The sequence below is a fragment of the Salvelinus alpinus genome, chromosome 12 (assembly GCF_045679555.1).
Source record: "Salvelinus alpinus chromosome 12, SLU_Salpinus.1, whole genome shotgun sequence".
In the NCBI taxonomy this organism is placed as follows: Eukaryota; Metazoa; Chordata; class Actinopteri; order Salmoniformes; family Salmonidae; genus Salvelinus; species Salvelinus alpinus.
The window spans coordinates 10,511,123-10,526,886 of NC_092097.1; the positions used below are offsets into that span (position 1 = coordinate 10,511,123).

At 43.5% G+C, this 15,764-nt stretch overlaps 2 protein-coding genes across 5 annotated transcripts; one reads left to right on the top strand and one right to left on the bottom strand.

Moving 5' to 3' along the window:
• Positions 1-115: 115 nt before the first annotated feature.
• LOC139535492 (uncharacterized protein C3orf18 homolog) lies at positions 116-4,894 on the top strand. Its single transcript, XM_071334932.1, has 5 exons — positions 116-500; positions 1,683-2,178; positions 2,333-2,358; positions 2,586-2,712; positions 3,998-4,894. Exons 2-5 carry the CDS (start codon positions 1,888-1,890, stop codon positions 4,076-4,078), a joined length of 525 nt encoding a protein of 174 aa, XP_071191033.1. The 5' UTR covers positions 116-500; positions 1,683-1,887; the 3' UTR covers positions 4,079-4,894.
• Positions 4,895-4,936: 42 nt separating this feature from the next.
• LOC139535493 (high mobility group protein HMGI-C-like) lies at positions 4,937-14,369 on the bottom strand. 4 transcript variants are annotated; one of them, XM_071334934.1, is made up of 7 exons: positions 14,123-14,369; positions 13,979-14,009; positions 10,498-10,715; positions 9,692-9,775; positions 9,450-9,500; positions 9,068-9,106; positions 4,937-8,362 (listed from the first exon to the last, which is right to left on the bottom strand). In XM_071334934.1, the coding sequence occupies exons 3-7, from the start codon at positions 10,603-10,605 to the stop codon at positions 8,261-8,263; spliced, it is 384 nt and encodes a 127-aa protein (XP_071191035.1). In that variant the 5' UTR covers positions 10,606-10,715; positions 13,979-14,009; positions 14,123-14,369; the 3' UTR covers positions 4,937-8,260. The 4 variants fall into 4 exon arrangements, with proteins under 4 accessions (XP_071191035.1, XP_071191037.1, XP_071191036.1 ...); XM_071334936.1 differs by lacking the exon at positions 13,979-14,009 and having other exon boundaries at positions 14,235-14,369; XM_071334935.1 differs by lacking the exon at positions 13,979-14,009.
• Between the last annotated feature and the right edge of the window lie 1,395 nt (positions 14,370-15,764).

The window sequence follows — 15,764 nt, forward strand, 5'->3', positions numbered from 1 at the left end:
ATAGCATCTGGTCTGCCCAACCAATAAATCCCATTTTCATCCCTAAAGCCAGATGGACAGCTCAGGGAGCCAACGGCAGCTGCCGCTTACACCCCATCCGACCTATCACAGGAGGGATGGGGGCTTTGGATCACAGGGCTATGGTTGCAGAATCCCTGGAGCTTCTCCTGTTGATGAAACACAACAAGGGGCAAGATAGGGGAACAGGTCTAAGGAAGCAAGGAGAGATAGACAGGGAATCCTTTGGAAGCAGCCAGGGGTTGGGTTGCTTTGTATGGAGTGGAGCAGCGGTGAGAATGAGTGTGTTTTCCATGTAAACAGCCCCTCAGTCAGTGGAGCAGCTGCCTGCGTTACTGCTGAGGAGCAGGGAGAAGCAGAAGAGGAGGAGGTGTAGAGAGGGGGACACGTTCCTTCTCCCTAAGATATTACGCCTCCTCTATCTTGTTGCCTCCTACGGCTCCTTTTTCTTAATAGTACTTCTCCTACCACATCGACGAAAGGTAGGTACTGTACATAACATATACCACTAATCTGGGAGGGCATTTAAGGCAAGAGCTTGCATGTCACGTTGGCAGGATTAAACGCCTTTATTTATTTATACTCATTGGCTTACAGAGGAATGATCACTGTGCAACAACATTCCATGGTGTGAATAAGACAATAAGAGATAAACATGTTATATTATGGACATTTTATGTTGACTGTCTTTGTACTGTATTTGATCTCTAATTGGACAGTGACAAAGGCTGAGACTTGCTCTTGGTTTTGATTGGTTGAGAGCTTGCACTGCACATGTTCCTCATTAGGTGAACAGACAGGCATGCAGGCAGGCTGCATTCTGAGGGGGGCGGGACCCGGGATGGCTCATGTGTCTTTGTTTTCACGGTTTGTGTGACACTATAGTAGGGTGTCGCATGTCTGCCATACTATTGGCCAACAATATACATGGCATAATTCAGCATTTCAATACATTGACCCTCTAATTATATCTTATGAAGGCTTAATGAAGCCTTTACAAACCCTTTATAAAGTCTATATAGATCCATGTCTGGGGGTTTGTTTTCCTCTGTATTGTATCTGCTTTGTTCTGACACCTTTTCCTCTGCTTCTGGTGCCCACATCCTGCCCACAACACTACCTGCTGCCCTGTCGGCACAACGGGGGTTGTTATGGGGTTCAATCTGATGGAATCGGGGGTGGGGACGTATATACTTTTACCTACTTCTACAAACACATACTTTTACGTAGCGAAATTCTAGTCATGTCATGAGCACTGTGACAAACAGACAAGATTATTTTGCATTTAGTTTAGTATTTATGGATGATGCATCTTGGTGGCAGTTTGTTTCGTCATTTTAGATCAAGATACACACCTGACTAATTTCAGCAGGTGACCAGAGGCTTTGCCTTTATTTATATAATCAGAATGAAAATCCCCTCCTGTTTGACATATGTGTCTCTCAGACCTCAAACATGCTACCCACCTAAACCTCTTCCCACTCTTTCCAAACCGTTTGCGGAAGGAAGGATGTTTGTGGCCTGTCATACACACACGCACACACACACACATGCACACCCAAAACCAACCTCCAACCAAACCAGAGCCATATGATATGCTATTGTAGTGTGCATAATATGTTTGTTTGTTTTCCGATCTGACGGTGTAAAATGATCTGTTTCAGGTTCTGCCCGTAGAGTGTGTTCTGGTGTGCTCAATGCATTCCCAAAGCTTCAGCAGACCTCAGTCCAGAGAGAGACAACCTGTGGCTGTTGTGACACACATGGGTGACTGAGATACAGAAAAGAGACACATTGAGACACCCACTGCAGTGGAACACAACAAGACAACTCTCTACATTCCTCGGTTGTTTCATCTCAGCTGAAACCATGGATTCGACCATGGCCAAAACCACCGCTAGCTTTCTCTCCACTGTCTCCAGCATGACCCCCACCTCCATGACCTCCCTCCTCGCCGTTACCACGGACGCAAGGATGGAACGGGACAATGTCACCGCATCCAGAACAACACTCATGACCAGTACCATTACTATAACAACAACCAACGAGACAAGCTACAACGCCACCAAGCTGCCAGAGGTGGCGTTAGAAGGCTCGGGGATGGGCATGGTGCTGGTGCCCTTTGGCATCATCACTGTAATTGGCCTGGCATTGGTCATGGTAAGAAAGCAATCGCTTTAGTCACTACCTAGTTTCCATGCCCACAAAATATGTCTGTTTGTCATGACAGTGTGCAGTATGAACGAGTCGCTTTTCCCCCTTTTATCTAATTAACAATGTGTCTCCCTGTGCCCCACCATGTCTCCCATCCCAGATGTTGTATATCAGGAAACGGAAGAGGTGAGGACATTGACTTGAATTGCAAAGTAGTTAATTATAAGAGTTCAAGTTATCAGTCGGATTTGTGAAAGGGAGGGCTGTCCTTCATGCATATTCAAATAATCATAGCATTGAGAGAACTGTCAGTAATGTGTGTTTCTCACATTTCATTAAAAGTTTCAATACGAGATACATTTTTCTAACCCTTTCGTTTCCCCTCTGCCCTCTGCCCTGTGTTCACCGCCCAGACTGGAGAAGCTGAGGCACCAGCTGATGCCCATGTATAATTTTGACCCGGCAGAGGAACAGGATGACCTGGAACAGGAACTACTGGACCACAATCGGGACAGCAACCTCACAGAATCCAATAACAAGGTACTATATACACTACAAGCCTGAAGCAGTGCTGCAGCTGCACTCCCATGTTCAATGATACTGATAATCTACCGTAGATCTACGATGATACACAGAAGTCTTAACGGTTCCATTATGTTCAGACTCATCTTGAATCACCTGCAGCGATCTATTGTTCACTGATCTACAGTTATATTATATTATATCCGGCGGTTGGAACCAAAAATCTCACATTTCGACTCATCAGACCAAAGGACAGATTTCCACCGGTCTAATGTCCATTGCTCGTGTTTCTCGGCCCAAGTAAGTCTCTTCTTATTATTGGTGTCCTTTAGTAGTGGTTTCTTTGCAGCAATTCAACCATGAAGGCCACGCAGTCTCCTCTGAACTGTTGATGTTGAGATGTGTCTGTTACTTGAAATCTGTGAATCATTTATTTGGGCTGCAATTTCTGAGGCTGGTAACTCTAATGAACTCTGGGTCTTCCTTTCCTGTGGCGATCCTCATGAAAGTCAGTTTCATCATAGCGCTTGATGGTTTTTGCGACTGCACTTGAAGAAACTTTCAAAGTTCTTGCAATCTTCCAGATTGACTGACCTTCATGTCTTAAAGTAATGATGGACTGTAATTTCTCTTTGCTTATTTGAGCTGTTCTTGCCATAATATGGACTTGGTATTTTACCAAATAGGGCTATCTTCTGTATACCACACCTCTACCTTGTCACAACACAACTGATTGGCTCAAACACATTAAGTAAAGAAATTCCACAAATTATCTTTTAACAAGGCACACCTTGTTAATTGAAATGCATTCCAGGTGACTACCTCATGAAGCTGGTTGAGAGAATGCCAAGAGTGTGCAAAGCTGTCATCAAGGCAAAGGGTGGCTACTTTGAAGAATCTAAGATATAAAATATATTTTGATTTGTATAACACTTTTCTACTATTTCATAGTTGTGATGTCTTCACTATTACTCTACAATTTAGAAAATAGTACAAATAAAGAAAAACCCTTGAATGAGTAGGTGTGTCGAAACTTTTGACTGGAACTGTAAGTGTATATATATATATATATATATATATAAAGTAATCGATTCACTTTTCCACCCCTTTCTTTGTTCCTAACGCTTCATCACTAAAACAGATGTAATAAGCAGTCATAGCAGGGGCAGATTCATTATTCATTGGTTACAAAATATTAATACAAAACAGTTGATATGACTGCTTATGACCATGGCAGTACAAAGTAATATGGTGTCTCATGTCTCACAGTTATACCGTTTTGCCCCCACCCCACCTCCTGTAGACTCTCACGACCTCCCAGGGGATGACGCAGAGGCCCAGTCGCCTGGTCTTCACAGACGTAGCCAACGTTCTCAATGCATAACAGCACTCTTCCATGCATGAGGGGACTGGGGGGAGTGGGGACTAGCTGTCCCATCATAGAGATCTGTCGCTCAGGAAAAAAAAGGAAAACTGGATTGAAGCCCATGGAAACAGACTGATGTTTGGAGTATGTTTTTCAGGGTGGGCTATAAGGGAATTCTGATGTTTTAGTTGTAGCGTAGTCTTATTTTCATTGTCTACAGTTTATAACTTGTCTTCAGTGACTACGGTGGGATATATGGGGAAATGATGCGAGTAATGATTTTGCACTGGTTGCACAAATACTTCCAAGTGTGGTGCATTGTTGGATCGCTCTCTTTCTCTATAGTTAAGTGATATTGGTGGCAGAATTGCCGGAACTCCCACCTCCTTCTCTAATGAGAACTTTGTCTCGAATGTATTATTTATTTCCACACGTTTGTATTTTGCTGCTAAATGTAGACAACCACATTTGACAAGTGACTCCTATAAAACGGTTTTGCTAAATGTTGAACTGCTTCCATAATGGTGGTGGACTGGAGACCTGGACGTTCTGCACATTGGAAAACTAGGACACAACATCAGGAGATCTGGAGAACTATTACTGCTGCAGGACAATGCCTGGGGAACTGTAACCCACCCAGTGTACACTACTATACTGTAATGTACCCACACACGTCCAAAATGTGTCCTTCAGCACTTACGCCTCTATGGGAACTCTCCATTTGCCCTCAGAGTAGTACTAGCAGTGTGTTTCCTCGATAACTAGTAATAAAGCAGCTGCATTGGTTTCTATACACTAAAACAGAGTATTTAAACCACAGTATTTTGACAACCACTTATTGTGCTACAATTTTTTGATGAACACATGACAAACAAACATATGTGAACCATTTATTGGTAACAGAAAGACCAAGTAGCACCTCTATACTCAATGAAGCGAGACAGATCAGAGGCAAATTAGAAAACAGCCTCTTGAGTTGTGTATTCAAGTTCAAATGGATTGAAATCAAAAATAAATCAAACAATATATGAAAGACTAAAATGAAAAGGGAGACTTTTTCATTGATCGCAAACACAAAAAAGATTAAAGCTGGAGATGTTACAAGATAAGAGAACCTAACTACTCTATTCAATATTTAAAAACCCTCATACATAAAGCATAACAACAAGTACATGAAATAAACTCCTCAAATATTTATACTGAATATATCAATATCAGTCAGCTCATTTAGAGCAACACTGTGATTATAATATAGATAGTGGCTATCCTGATATTGCTGAGGTATGACTGTGGTTAGGTTAGGAGCCACTCTTACTGACATCATAGTACCGTACTTTGGGTATATTTACCTACAGATGTAGGATCTTAATTTGATCCAGTTTGCTACAGCAGAAACATAATCCTGCAGCAACAGGAAATGTGAATTATTATGTGGATTATAACTAATTAATTTTTTTTTAAGGGTTGATACATTTTTCATTAGGGCAAATCAAGTCTGAAATTTCAAAGTGGAAATCTCAAATATACTACAAGTTTGCATTTCCTGCAGTGCAGGAAAAAACTCAGCAACAAAAATGTGATCAAATTAAGATCCTACATCTGTATACAGTATGCTGTTACGAACAAAGTGAGATGAGTGGACCTCTGATATAGTTGTTCCATAGCTATGGTAAGATTGCAGGGGACAAGCAAAGCTAAAACCAGCCAGTCACCCCTCTGAGAGCCAAAGCAGACTAGTTTCAGAGGTAGTCCACAGCGCAAACAGTGATGCCATCCAAAGAGGTGAAGTAACAAGAGAAAAAGTCTAGGTTGGAAAAGACTCACAGACATACTAACTTGCAACTGACAGAAAACTAAACGCTTGAACTTTCCCTAGAAAAAGATTGCACGTGGATAAGTCCACACACTCCAGAAATACATTACAGCAAGATCCAAAACAAAGTGTTAACTCACTATTTCATGTCTCACACTTCACTGACATCAGTTCAACTAATGTTAGGATTGTTAATGCAACACATATGTAGCGTGAAAGTGAAAGCTTGAAATGAAATAATGATCACATTGTATCTTATGTAAAAAGTGAAGAGAGAAAAAAAATGTAAGGGCTCACAGACGTTGTGATAAAAAAAAAAGAAAAAAAAAGTAATGAGTAAGTAACCAACTACAGTAAACAGTAAAATATTGGGTCATTTTGAACCCAGGTAGATAGACCAAGGCCTCGATTCAATCAGATCGAGTGTTAACCCACATTAGCCGACATCCGCATAGGGGATGTTTTGGCAGTGTTGGAGGTCCAGTATTACTGCGGTATGAGCTAACTAATCATGTGTGTCACCAACCCCTCCCTTCTTTATTATCCCTACCGTGTTTGTCCAAAACGGCGATAGAAAGTGTAGGCTCTATCCATGATAGAAATGATCCATGATAGATCTGTTGGATATAAAGTCGGGTGTGGTTTCGTTGCATTTAATGGCAGTGTCCGCGATAAGGTAACTCAAGGAGCCGCTTGTGGATTTGACAGCTCTAACGCAGTTCCACCTCCAAAACAACCGCTGTGTGAATGTAGCACGGATCTGATAGAATCTAGCCCCAAGTCTTATCTCAGATATTTAATCAGAGCATTACCACTAAAGGCTGCTGCTGGAACCCGCTTAAAGAGTCAGTCAGCATGGAAGTGGAAGTGAGAGTGTGAGGCTAGTGGGTACAGTGTGTATGGGATTGTCCTGAGTAGGTGTGTGTGTGTGTGTGTGTGTGTGTGTGTGTGTGTGTGTGTGTGTGTGTGTGTGTGTGTGTGTGTGTGTGTGTGTGTGTGTGTGTGTGTGTGTGTGTGTGTGTGTGTGTTTGTTAGTTTTTTTTGGTACGGGGAGAGGTTATAAAGAGTTCTCCTCTGCTTTTCTGTGACTGAGGTAGACTGAAAGGCAAAGGGACTGAGGTGAGTTAAGGTCTTAATGAGGTTTATGTGTGTCAAGTAATATTGTGAATGTCAAAAACAGATCAGAAATACACAATAAAAATGGAATAATATCATAACTGAGTAGAATGACACATGAATCACACCTGAATAGCTATGTGCATAGCTATATTAAGGCAAAAAATCCCTGGGGACCATACTTGTGAACATTAGAACAAGTTTAAGTTTAAGCATCAGCCAATTAAAATCGTTGATGTAGTTGTACGTGATCAAAGGCTACATGTTAGCTGTTCCCATTACATAACCTGGCACATGCTAAGCTCACCAGGTGGCTGTATAGCTCACCAGGTGGCTGTATATATGTATATTTATATCTGGTTGAAATTCCGTATCAGCTAATTAAAATACATATTTGGACATGATCCAACACTTGTCCATGGAAGCGTCCTTAACAGAAGTCAAATGGCAGGATCTGCTATTCAGAGTTACTAAAACACACAAGCAACTTCAAGTGGACAATGAGCTCACAGTGTAGCCAGCCTGGCTCCTGGTACCGTTTGCGGCAAGTTTGAATCCCAGGTGAGATAATGTTTTTTCCTTTGAAATGTAGAATGACATATTGACTGATGCTTAAACTTAAACAAAAACGTGTTCTAATGTTCGCAAGTATGGCCCTCTAAGGTTTTAATAAGTGTGGTTAGAGCAATGTAGTAAAAACAAAACCTGATGTGTGATGTCATGTCACTGTTGAGTTCAGACTTAATTCTGTTCATGTTCATGTATTCCCATTCCAACGTATATCTAACAAAATATCCCCGTGTTTCTTCACAATCAGGACAGACAATTACGTTTGAGTCGAGCTCCTGTGTGACAATAGTGTCAAATGGGTCATGAATCTTGTCCCGGTAATGTGTTTTGAAATGTCAGTCAAATTTGATGACAGCAGCTGCATCCTTTAAAAAAAAAAACTCCCCACCATGCCACCACCATTAACACCACAAACGCATACACGCACGCATGCACACGCACACACACACACATCAACCAATCTCTGAACAGCCCCACCCACTGACCCGAATCCTAAGTAATCAATCAACTGACCAAAGCTATGCCCATCATTGACCCAGCCTCAGTGCTGGACAGACGCCAATCACAATACCACCATCAGGCCTACTGTTCTACAAAGCAGGGCTATTATCTGTTGTTTTGGAATCCTCATGACAATGGAGGTTGGATTGTACACCTCTTTGTCTCTGCCCAAACCTTGAGGTAGTTTTGTGGCACATTGTCTATTCCCCCTTTGCCACTTCCTGGGCTGGAGCCTGAGATGGCGAAGCCTCAGCGGGCAGAGACTGTGACTGTGAGGGGCCCTCAGTTTCTTCTGAAGGACTCTGTGACAAGACACAAAAATACCGACATTAGTGTGTGTGTGTGTGTGTGTGTGTGTGTGTGTGTGTGTGTGTGTGTGTGTGTGTGTGTGTGTGTGTGTGTGTGTGTGTGTGTGTGTGTGTGTGTGTGTGTGTGTGTGTGTGTGTGTGTGTGTGTGTGTGTGTGTGTGTGTGTGTGTGTGTGTGCGTGTACGTGTCCGTGTGCGAGAGTAATGATATACTTGTATGAGTGTGTACATGAGTGATGTGGGGAAATAGGTCTGGCTGTGAAACCAAGAAATGCTAGGGAGAAGACGGTTATGTCAGGAAACCAAGACGACAGGGGAAGAGAGCAGTTATATCAGGTTTCCCCTCTCAGCATTGACTCATTCTTCCCCTTCTCATGTCTGTGTCTGAAAGATGGAGTCTTAACGGTTTCAGTTCTTAATGTGTTTTAACCTCTTTGAAACTCGGCTCTGCAGTGAAAACTGTGATAAGATGGATGAGCGTGCTGAGTGACGTTGGCCTCTTTTTGTGCAAGCTGTTGGTGTAATCTGTTGATTCTCTGAAAGACGGTGCTGTATGAACGTAAGTGTCTCGTGCACTCCGCCTTATCTCAGGCCTATATTCACCTCCATGAAAGTAGCGCTCAAGTACAATAGGTAAGAGGAAACATTTTAGAAAAAAACATAATATGACCTATTATGCTGTACTAACAATATCTCTTACCTGCTGTTCCTGGATTACCTCTTGAACTACTTTCTGGGGCTGTGGAGAAGAAAAAAAGTGACAGAAGGAGAAGAGATAAAACATTCAACGAATCAGTAAAACTCTCCATCGCATAGCTCAGTGGTGGACAACTTCAATTGTGAAGGGGGTGCAATGTTTGTCTTGTAATCAGTGGCTGATTTAGACCTAGGACACCAGGTGAGGGGGATGCTCCTCCTGTCAATCAATGACATCAGTCAGGAAAAACAGAGGGCCCTACTGCCCTTAAGGACTGGAGTTGTACATTCCCAGATTATGAAGAGAGATAGGAGTCTAGAGACATTTGAGATACATGTCTCATTACATTTGTGTGCATGAGTGAGTGTGTATGTTAGTCCCATACCCATTTCCTTGGCCGGCCCCGAGGTCTTCTCTCCCCGACTGGCTCTACATTCTGACACAGAAAGGATGGAGGATAAAGCAGAGAATATTGTATTGTTTTTTATATAGACATAAGGCAATGTCTACTCACAACCGTATTCTTACAATTGTTATTTTCTGTTCAGCTCCTGTGCCTAGATTGACACTATTTTTATTGAATATTTCATAATAACTATATACATGAACATGAGAGGATGATCTTACCTTGGGTGTGGCACGAGGCCCCTTGTTCTTGCTTCCTCTGGGTCGTCCTCTGGGTCTCTTTGGGGTTGGGGGGCCAGTGGGCTCCTGGGGAGAGCAAGAGCAAAATAAGGAACTGCCATACGGTTGGTACTCTGAATCTACCCACAGCAAAAGCAGCCGTACTCCACACCACACCACACCACAGTTATTAAAATGAGCATTTGAGTTATTTCAGTTTCAAATCAAATTGTATTTGTCACATGCCGAATACAACAGGTGTAGACCTTACAGTGAAACGCTTACTTACAAGCCCTTAACCAACAATGCAGTTTTAAGAAAAATAAGTGTGAAGTAAAGAATTATAAAGATAACAATGTTAGGATTGGGGGGGGGGGGGGGGGGGGATGCAAATAGTCTGGGTAGTCATTTGATTAGCTGTTCAGGATGGCTTGTGGGTATAAGCTGTTAAGAAGCCCTTTGGACCGAGACTTGTAGCTCCAGTACCGCTTGCCGTGCGGTAGAAGAGAAAGCACTCTATGACTTGGGTGGCTGGAGTCTTTGACAAATGTTAGGGCCTTCCTCTGACACCGCCTGGTATAGAGGTCGTGGATGGCAGGTAGCTTGGCCCTAGTGATGTACTGGGCCGTACGCATTACCCTCTGTAGTGCTTTGCGGTCGGAGGCCGAGCAGTTGCCACACCAGGCAGCGATGCAACCAGTCAGGATGCTCTCGATGGTACAGTTGTAATGTTATTGTGTAATATAGAGTCCTATACAGTGTAATGAGTGTATGAGGTGTTGATGTGGAGGATGCTGTGGTGATCCAACCTGCTGTTGTTTTCGTGGGCGTCCCCGGCCCCTGCGTGGAGGTGTGGAGGCAGGTGATTGGGCCACTCCTGGCTGTGGTGACGGCTCCTTGGTCCCACTGTTGCTCATCCCTGTGTCTGTCCACCAGCGAAGTGAAATGGGGGTATGGGCTTGGATGCCCAGAGCTCAGGCCTCAGGGGAGAGGGTTAGGGAGGGGCAGACTTAGCCGTGATTGTTACCTGGGAAGTAAAAGGGGGCTTCAGGTTAGCTAGTCTCTGTTGCACAACATTTTTCTAGTAGGTCTACTGAAAAGGTATACAGTTTATACTATACATGTGCATACCATCGTGCATAATCTGTGTATGTGTAACAGTTTAATTTTAGTCCGTCCCCTCGCCCCGACCCGACCCAGGCGAACCAGGGACCCTCTGCACACATCAACAACAGTCACCCACGAAGCATCGTTACCCATCGCTCCACAAAAGCCGCTTCCCTTGCAGAGCAAGGGGAACCACTAATTCAAGGACTCAAAGCGAGTGACGTCACCGATTGAAACGCTATTAGCGCGCACCACCGCTAACTAGCTAGCCATTTCACATCGGTTACATTCACCCCCCTTTCGACCTCCTCCTTTCCCGCAGCAACCAGTTATCCGGGTCACGGCACCAATGTAACAGTTTAACTTTAGTCCGTCCCCTCGCCCCGACCCGGGCGCGAACCAGGGACCCTCTGCACACATCAACAACTGTCACCCACGAAGCATCGTTACCCATCGCTCCACAAAAGCCTCGGCCCTTGCAGAGCAAGGGGAACCACTAATTCAAGGACTCAAAGCGAGTGACGTCACCGATTGAAACGCTATTAGCGCGCACCACCGCTAACTAGCTAGCCATTTCACATCGGTTACATTCACCCCCCTTTCGACCTCCTCCTTTCCCGCAGCAACCAGTTATCCGGGTCACGGCACCAATGTAACAGATTAACTTTAGTCCGTCCCCTCGCCCCGACCCGGGCGCGAACCAGGGACCCTCTGCACACATCAACAACTGTCACCCACGAAGCATCGTTACCCATCGCTCCACAAAAGCCTCGGCCCTTGCAGAGCAAGGGGAACCACTAATTCAAGGACTCAAAGCGAGTGACGTCACCGATTGAAACGCTATTAGCGCGCACCACCGCTAACTAGCTAGCCATTTCACATCGGTTACATTCACCCCCCTTTCGACCTCCTCCTTTCCCGCAGCAACCAGTTATCCGGGTCACGGCACCAATGTAACAGTTTAACTTTAGTCCGTCCCCTCGCCCCGACCCGGGCGCGAACCAGGGACCCTCTGCACACATCAACAACAGTCACCCACGAAGCATCGTTACCCATCGCTCCACAAAAGCCTCGGCCCTTGCAGAGCAAGGGGAACCACTAATTCAAGGACTCAAAGCGAGTGACGTCACCGATTGAAACGCTATTAGCGCGCACCACCGCTAACTAGCTAGCCATTTCACATCGGTTACATTCACCCCCCTTTCGACCTCCTCCTTTCTCGCAGCAACCAGTTATCCGGGTCACGGTACCAATGTAACAGTTTAACTTTAGTCCGTCCCCTCGCCCCGACCCGGGCGCGAACCAGGGACCCTCTGCACACATCAACAACAGTCACCCACGAAGCATCGTTACCCATCGCTCCACAAAAGCCTCGGCCCTTGCAGAGCAAGGGGAACCACTACTTCAAGGTCTCAAAGCGAGTGACGTCACCGATTGAAACGCTATTAGCGCGTACCACCGCTAACTAGCTAGCCATTTCCCATCGGTTACATACTGTATGTACCAATGCGACTGGGTGCTGGACACGTTAATACAAAAACACGCTTTTCCCCCTTTCTCTCTTCACCTCATAAAATTATAATGTAAAACCACACTGCTTTCGTCCTGCAGGCAGTCACAGAGCAAGCGTGAGAACTGCTTAATATAAGCCTTGGCAACGGCCATAACAGGTTCACTGGACACAGACAGGGGTTTGGCATACATGGGGATACATGAGCTCAGTCTGCAGTAACTATAAGTAGCAAAGATATTCACAACTCAATATCCCATCCAATGTTGAGATCTAACCCATTCTGTATCCAGTCCCTACCGGTTCCTATTGGATACCATTGGTAGTCCATGTCTGTGTAGCTGTAAATATAGGCTATATGCGTGCATGTTTGCATATTTGTTAATTAAGAGGATGTGAGTATATAGTGCTTTCAACATGGGCTTCTCAGTTACTTTGTACTCGTCACTTGAGCTCAGATAGGCCTCAAATATAACCTTCCAAATCAAATCAAGTCTTGTCTGCACTTTGTATACAGATATTGGAGGCAAAAATCCAGTGCTAAATATTTTGCGGCTACACGGAGTAGCTACTTCTGTTAATTTCACTAATAACTAAAAACTAATTCACACTCTAAATGCAGAGTAGAGAGAGTAAATGACACACGCAATTGATTTGAATAATAATAGTCATTCCTTAATGAATTCATTCTGTTGTTCATTTTGACTGATTTATCCCATGGAAAAGTGTGGAGCAGAATCAAAATTTCAACCTCAAGGTTCATGCACAGACCAATCAAAAAAAATGCAACAGAAATAAGACCTATCCTCTGTGTTGCATTGCTAACACTACAGCCTTCTTTACCAACAGCTGCATCAAAGCAGGAAGTTGGGAGCTGGAATTGTGTCTATCAGCAGGAGGAGGCTACAATGTTTCTAAGCACACGTGAAGTAGGCTATATGAACAAATACTTTTGCATGGCAGGAGACGATTCGTTTAACTACGTTTTTGGCAGTGAACAAGGACTGAATGTATCTTTTCCATATGGGCGGTAATTGCAACCATAAAACCACATTCTGTGCATTCTTTTAAAACTACCAAAATGTGTCGCAGCAGACCTCATTCAAGTTGTCACATCTCCTCCTTTTAAACTTTCACGTTGGATATTAAACAAATTTGGTCTAGTTGACTGAAACGGCGCAACTTACCACCATAACATAGCCTATATGTTAGAGCAGTGGTATGGTGTCCAACGGAGCAGGACTATTAAGCACGGTAGATCACGCCAGACAAAAGTCAACTCTTAGTTCATTTGCATCTGTTATAGCTTAGCTAGCCTAGTAGTCCAACACGGCATCGTCAATACATGTTTAATTAGGATATTTAATGAATTCTACATAATTATTAGGCCTACATATTCTGTATGGAGTCGTTCATTTTACCTTACAACCGGTGCGAAAGGCGAAAGCCATGTGTTCAAAGCAAGCTACAGATGATGCAGGGAGAGAGCAAATCATATCGAACCAGATCGAATGACAGCAGTTTGTTTGCGGGTAACCATTTTACTTGATCTGATCTCAATGATCTGAGTACACGATTGTAACCCATCCATCAGACAGAAAAGTGACAAAATAGCAACAATGTTATTGTAGAAAATGAAACAATGGGAAAGGTAAAATAAATGATTCACCTACCTTGCTCCCACCAGTTGGTTTTGCTGTTAGCCTACTTAATAAAAACCGCAATGGAATTGTAGGAAAGTTTAGCCTACAATTCAGTGTGTATATTATTCTTAAAATGTCTTTATATTACAGACAGTCGCCTTTAATAAAGTTTACCTTGGAATAAACTGACACTGCCTCCTTTCTTTCTTCCCTCTTTCTTTCTTTCTTTCTCTCCCTCTTCCCCTCCCTCCTTTCCTCTATCTCACTCTGTGTGTGATCCCCTTACGTTTGTCTGCCGTATCCTCGTTTGGTCACGAATACCCCAGTTGAAGTATGATGGGGGTTGGAGCTGGAGCATATATGAACATTGCATACTTTCTCTATTAAAGCATGCTCCAGGAGAGCGGTGGGGGTAGGAGGGGTGAAACAGTCGAACACGCCCCTTGCTCAGTGGACCACCCACATGTGAGTGGTAGGCATCATATAGGCTACGCTAGAACTAGATTCTGCAGATCATACATTTACAGTAGCATGAACATACAGCAGGTCCTAGAATTCTCTACAAATAGGCCTACATTGAAAACGACTGGCAAATCTTCAATGCTTCCTGAAAACACTCATTTGCATAATGAAAATGCAGTACTTCATACATGTGAAAAAGTATGGGTTACAGAGAATAACAATGAATTACCTCCAGTTATGAAGACAAAACACATTGAGAGAAAATAAAAACCCATGTGACCAAAAAAGTCTGTAAGCTTGTTCAAAACAACCTGATGTAGGCCTATTCACATGTATATGATCAATTGAAATGAAAAGTTCTCTGCACCATGGAATAAAAAGTCTGCAGAAGCCATGACTGGAGATTCGTTTGTGCTACTTTGTTACTCATTTATAAACCATTTAGTCAACCCGTATCTGCATTATAAACGAGAACCATCAGTCATATAAGTATTTGATTAGTCATCTATTATAAACAGAATTTCATGAAAGTGAGCACTATGAATTGTCAAACTGCCACTGAAACTGACCAAAGCCAGCACTCGTTTGTTGTGGTAATTTGTTGAACCACAATACACAAGTACTGCGTACTGTTCAATTCTCTTTTAGTTCTTTGGGTAAATGGGTATGTGTGTATTTGTGAATACTGTACGTGGATATGCAGATTTGTGAGTGTCTACGTTTGTTTGCGTGTAATAATAAGAAAGCTAAAGTGTGTGTGTGTCAGTGTGCGTGTGTCAGTGTGTGTGTGTGTGTGTGTGTGTATGTGTCAGTGTGTGTGTGTCAGTGTGCGTGTGTTAGAGAGAGGAACAGAGTATGTGTAATGTTTACTGTACATTTGTATTGTTTATTTCACTTTTGTTTATGATGTATTTCACTTGCTTTGGCAATGTAAACATATGTTTCCCATGCCAATAAAGCCCCTTAGATTGAAATCGAATTGAATTGAAATTGAATTGAGAGAAAGAGAGAAAGAGTTAGTTGACTGCCCCTCTGCAGGCTGGTGTGTCTGAGATTCCGTTGGTCTCTGATCTTGGGGTTTATTTAAGCTGAATTCCGTGGGCTCATCAGGACCGAGTTACAAAAATCCTCCTATAGAACCAGAAAGAATGTGCAGCGCATTCAGTTCTGTATAAGGCACAAAGGCATGTCTTTGGACGTGGGGGCAGGCATCAAAAGACAGGCAGCGGAGGGATTTCTTTAGAGGCTGGGGGGCAAAGAAGGTATTTTGATTGGGGGGAGGGGAGTGAAGGGTTTGGTGGTCAGCAGTTTTAGTGAAGGGTGTGGGAGTGCTTTCGGGAAGCATGAGGTGAAG

Excerpts from the sequence above, each read along its gene's own strand:
- LOC139535492 (XM_071334932.1), top strand. The coding sequence starts at position 1,888 with ATGGATTCGACCATGGCCAAAACCACCGCTAGCTTTCTCTCCACTGTC. Across the intron at positions 2,179-2,332 it reads TTGGCCTGGCATTGGTCATG|ATGTTGTATATCAGGAAACG; the intron begins GTAAGAAAGCAA and ends CTCCCATCCCAG. Across the intron at positions 2,359-2,585 it reads TATATCAGGAAACGGAAGAG|ACTGGAGAAGCTGAGGCACC; the intron begins GTGAGGACATTG and ends TTCACCGCCCAG.
- LOC139535493 (XM_071334936.1), bottom strand. The coding sequence starts at position 10,605 with ATGAGCAACAGTGGGACCAAGGAGCCGTCACCACAGCCAGGAGTGGCC. Across the intron at positions 9,501-9,691 it reads GGCCTCGTGCCACACCCAAG|AATGTAGAGCCAGTCGGGGA; the intron begins GTAAGATCATCC and ends TTTCTGTGTCAG. Across the intron at positions 9,107-9,449 it reads GGGGCCGGCCAAGGAAATGG|CCCCAGAAAGTAGTTCAAGA; the intron begins GTATGGGACTAA and ends TCTTCTCCACAG.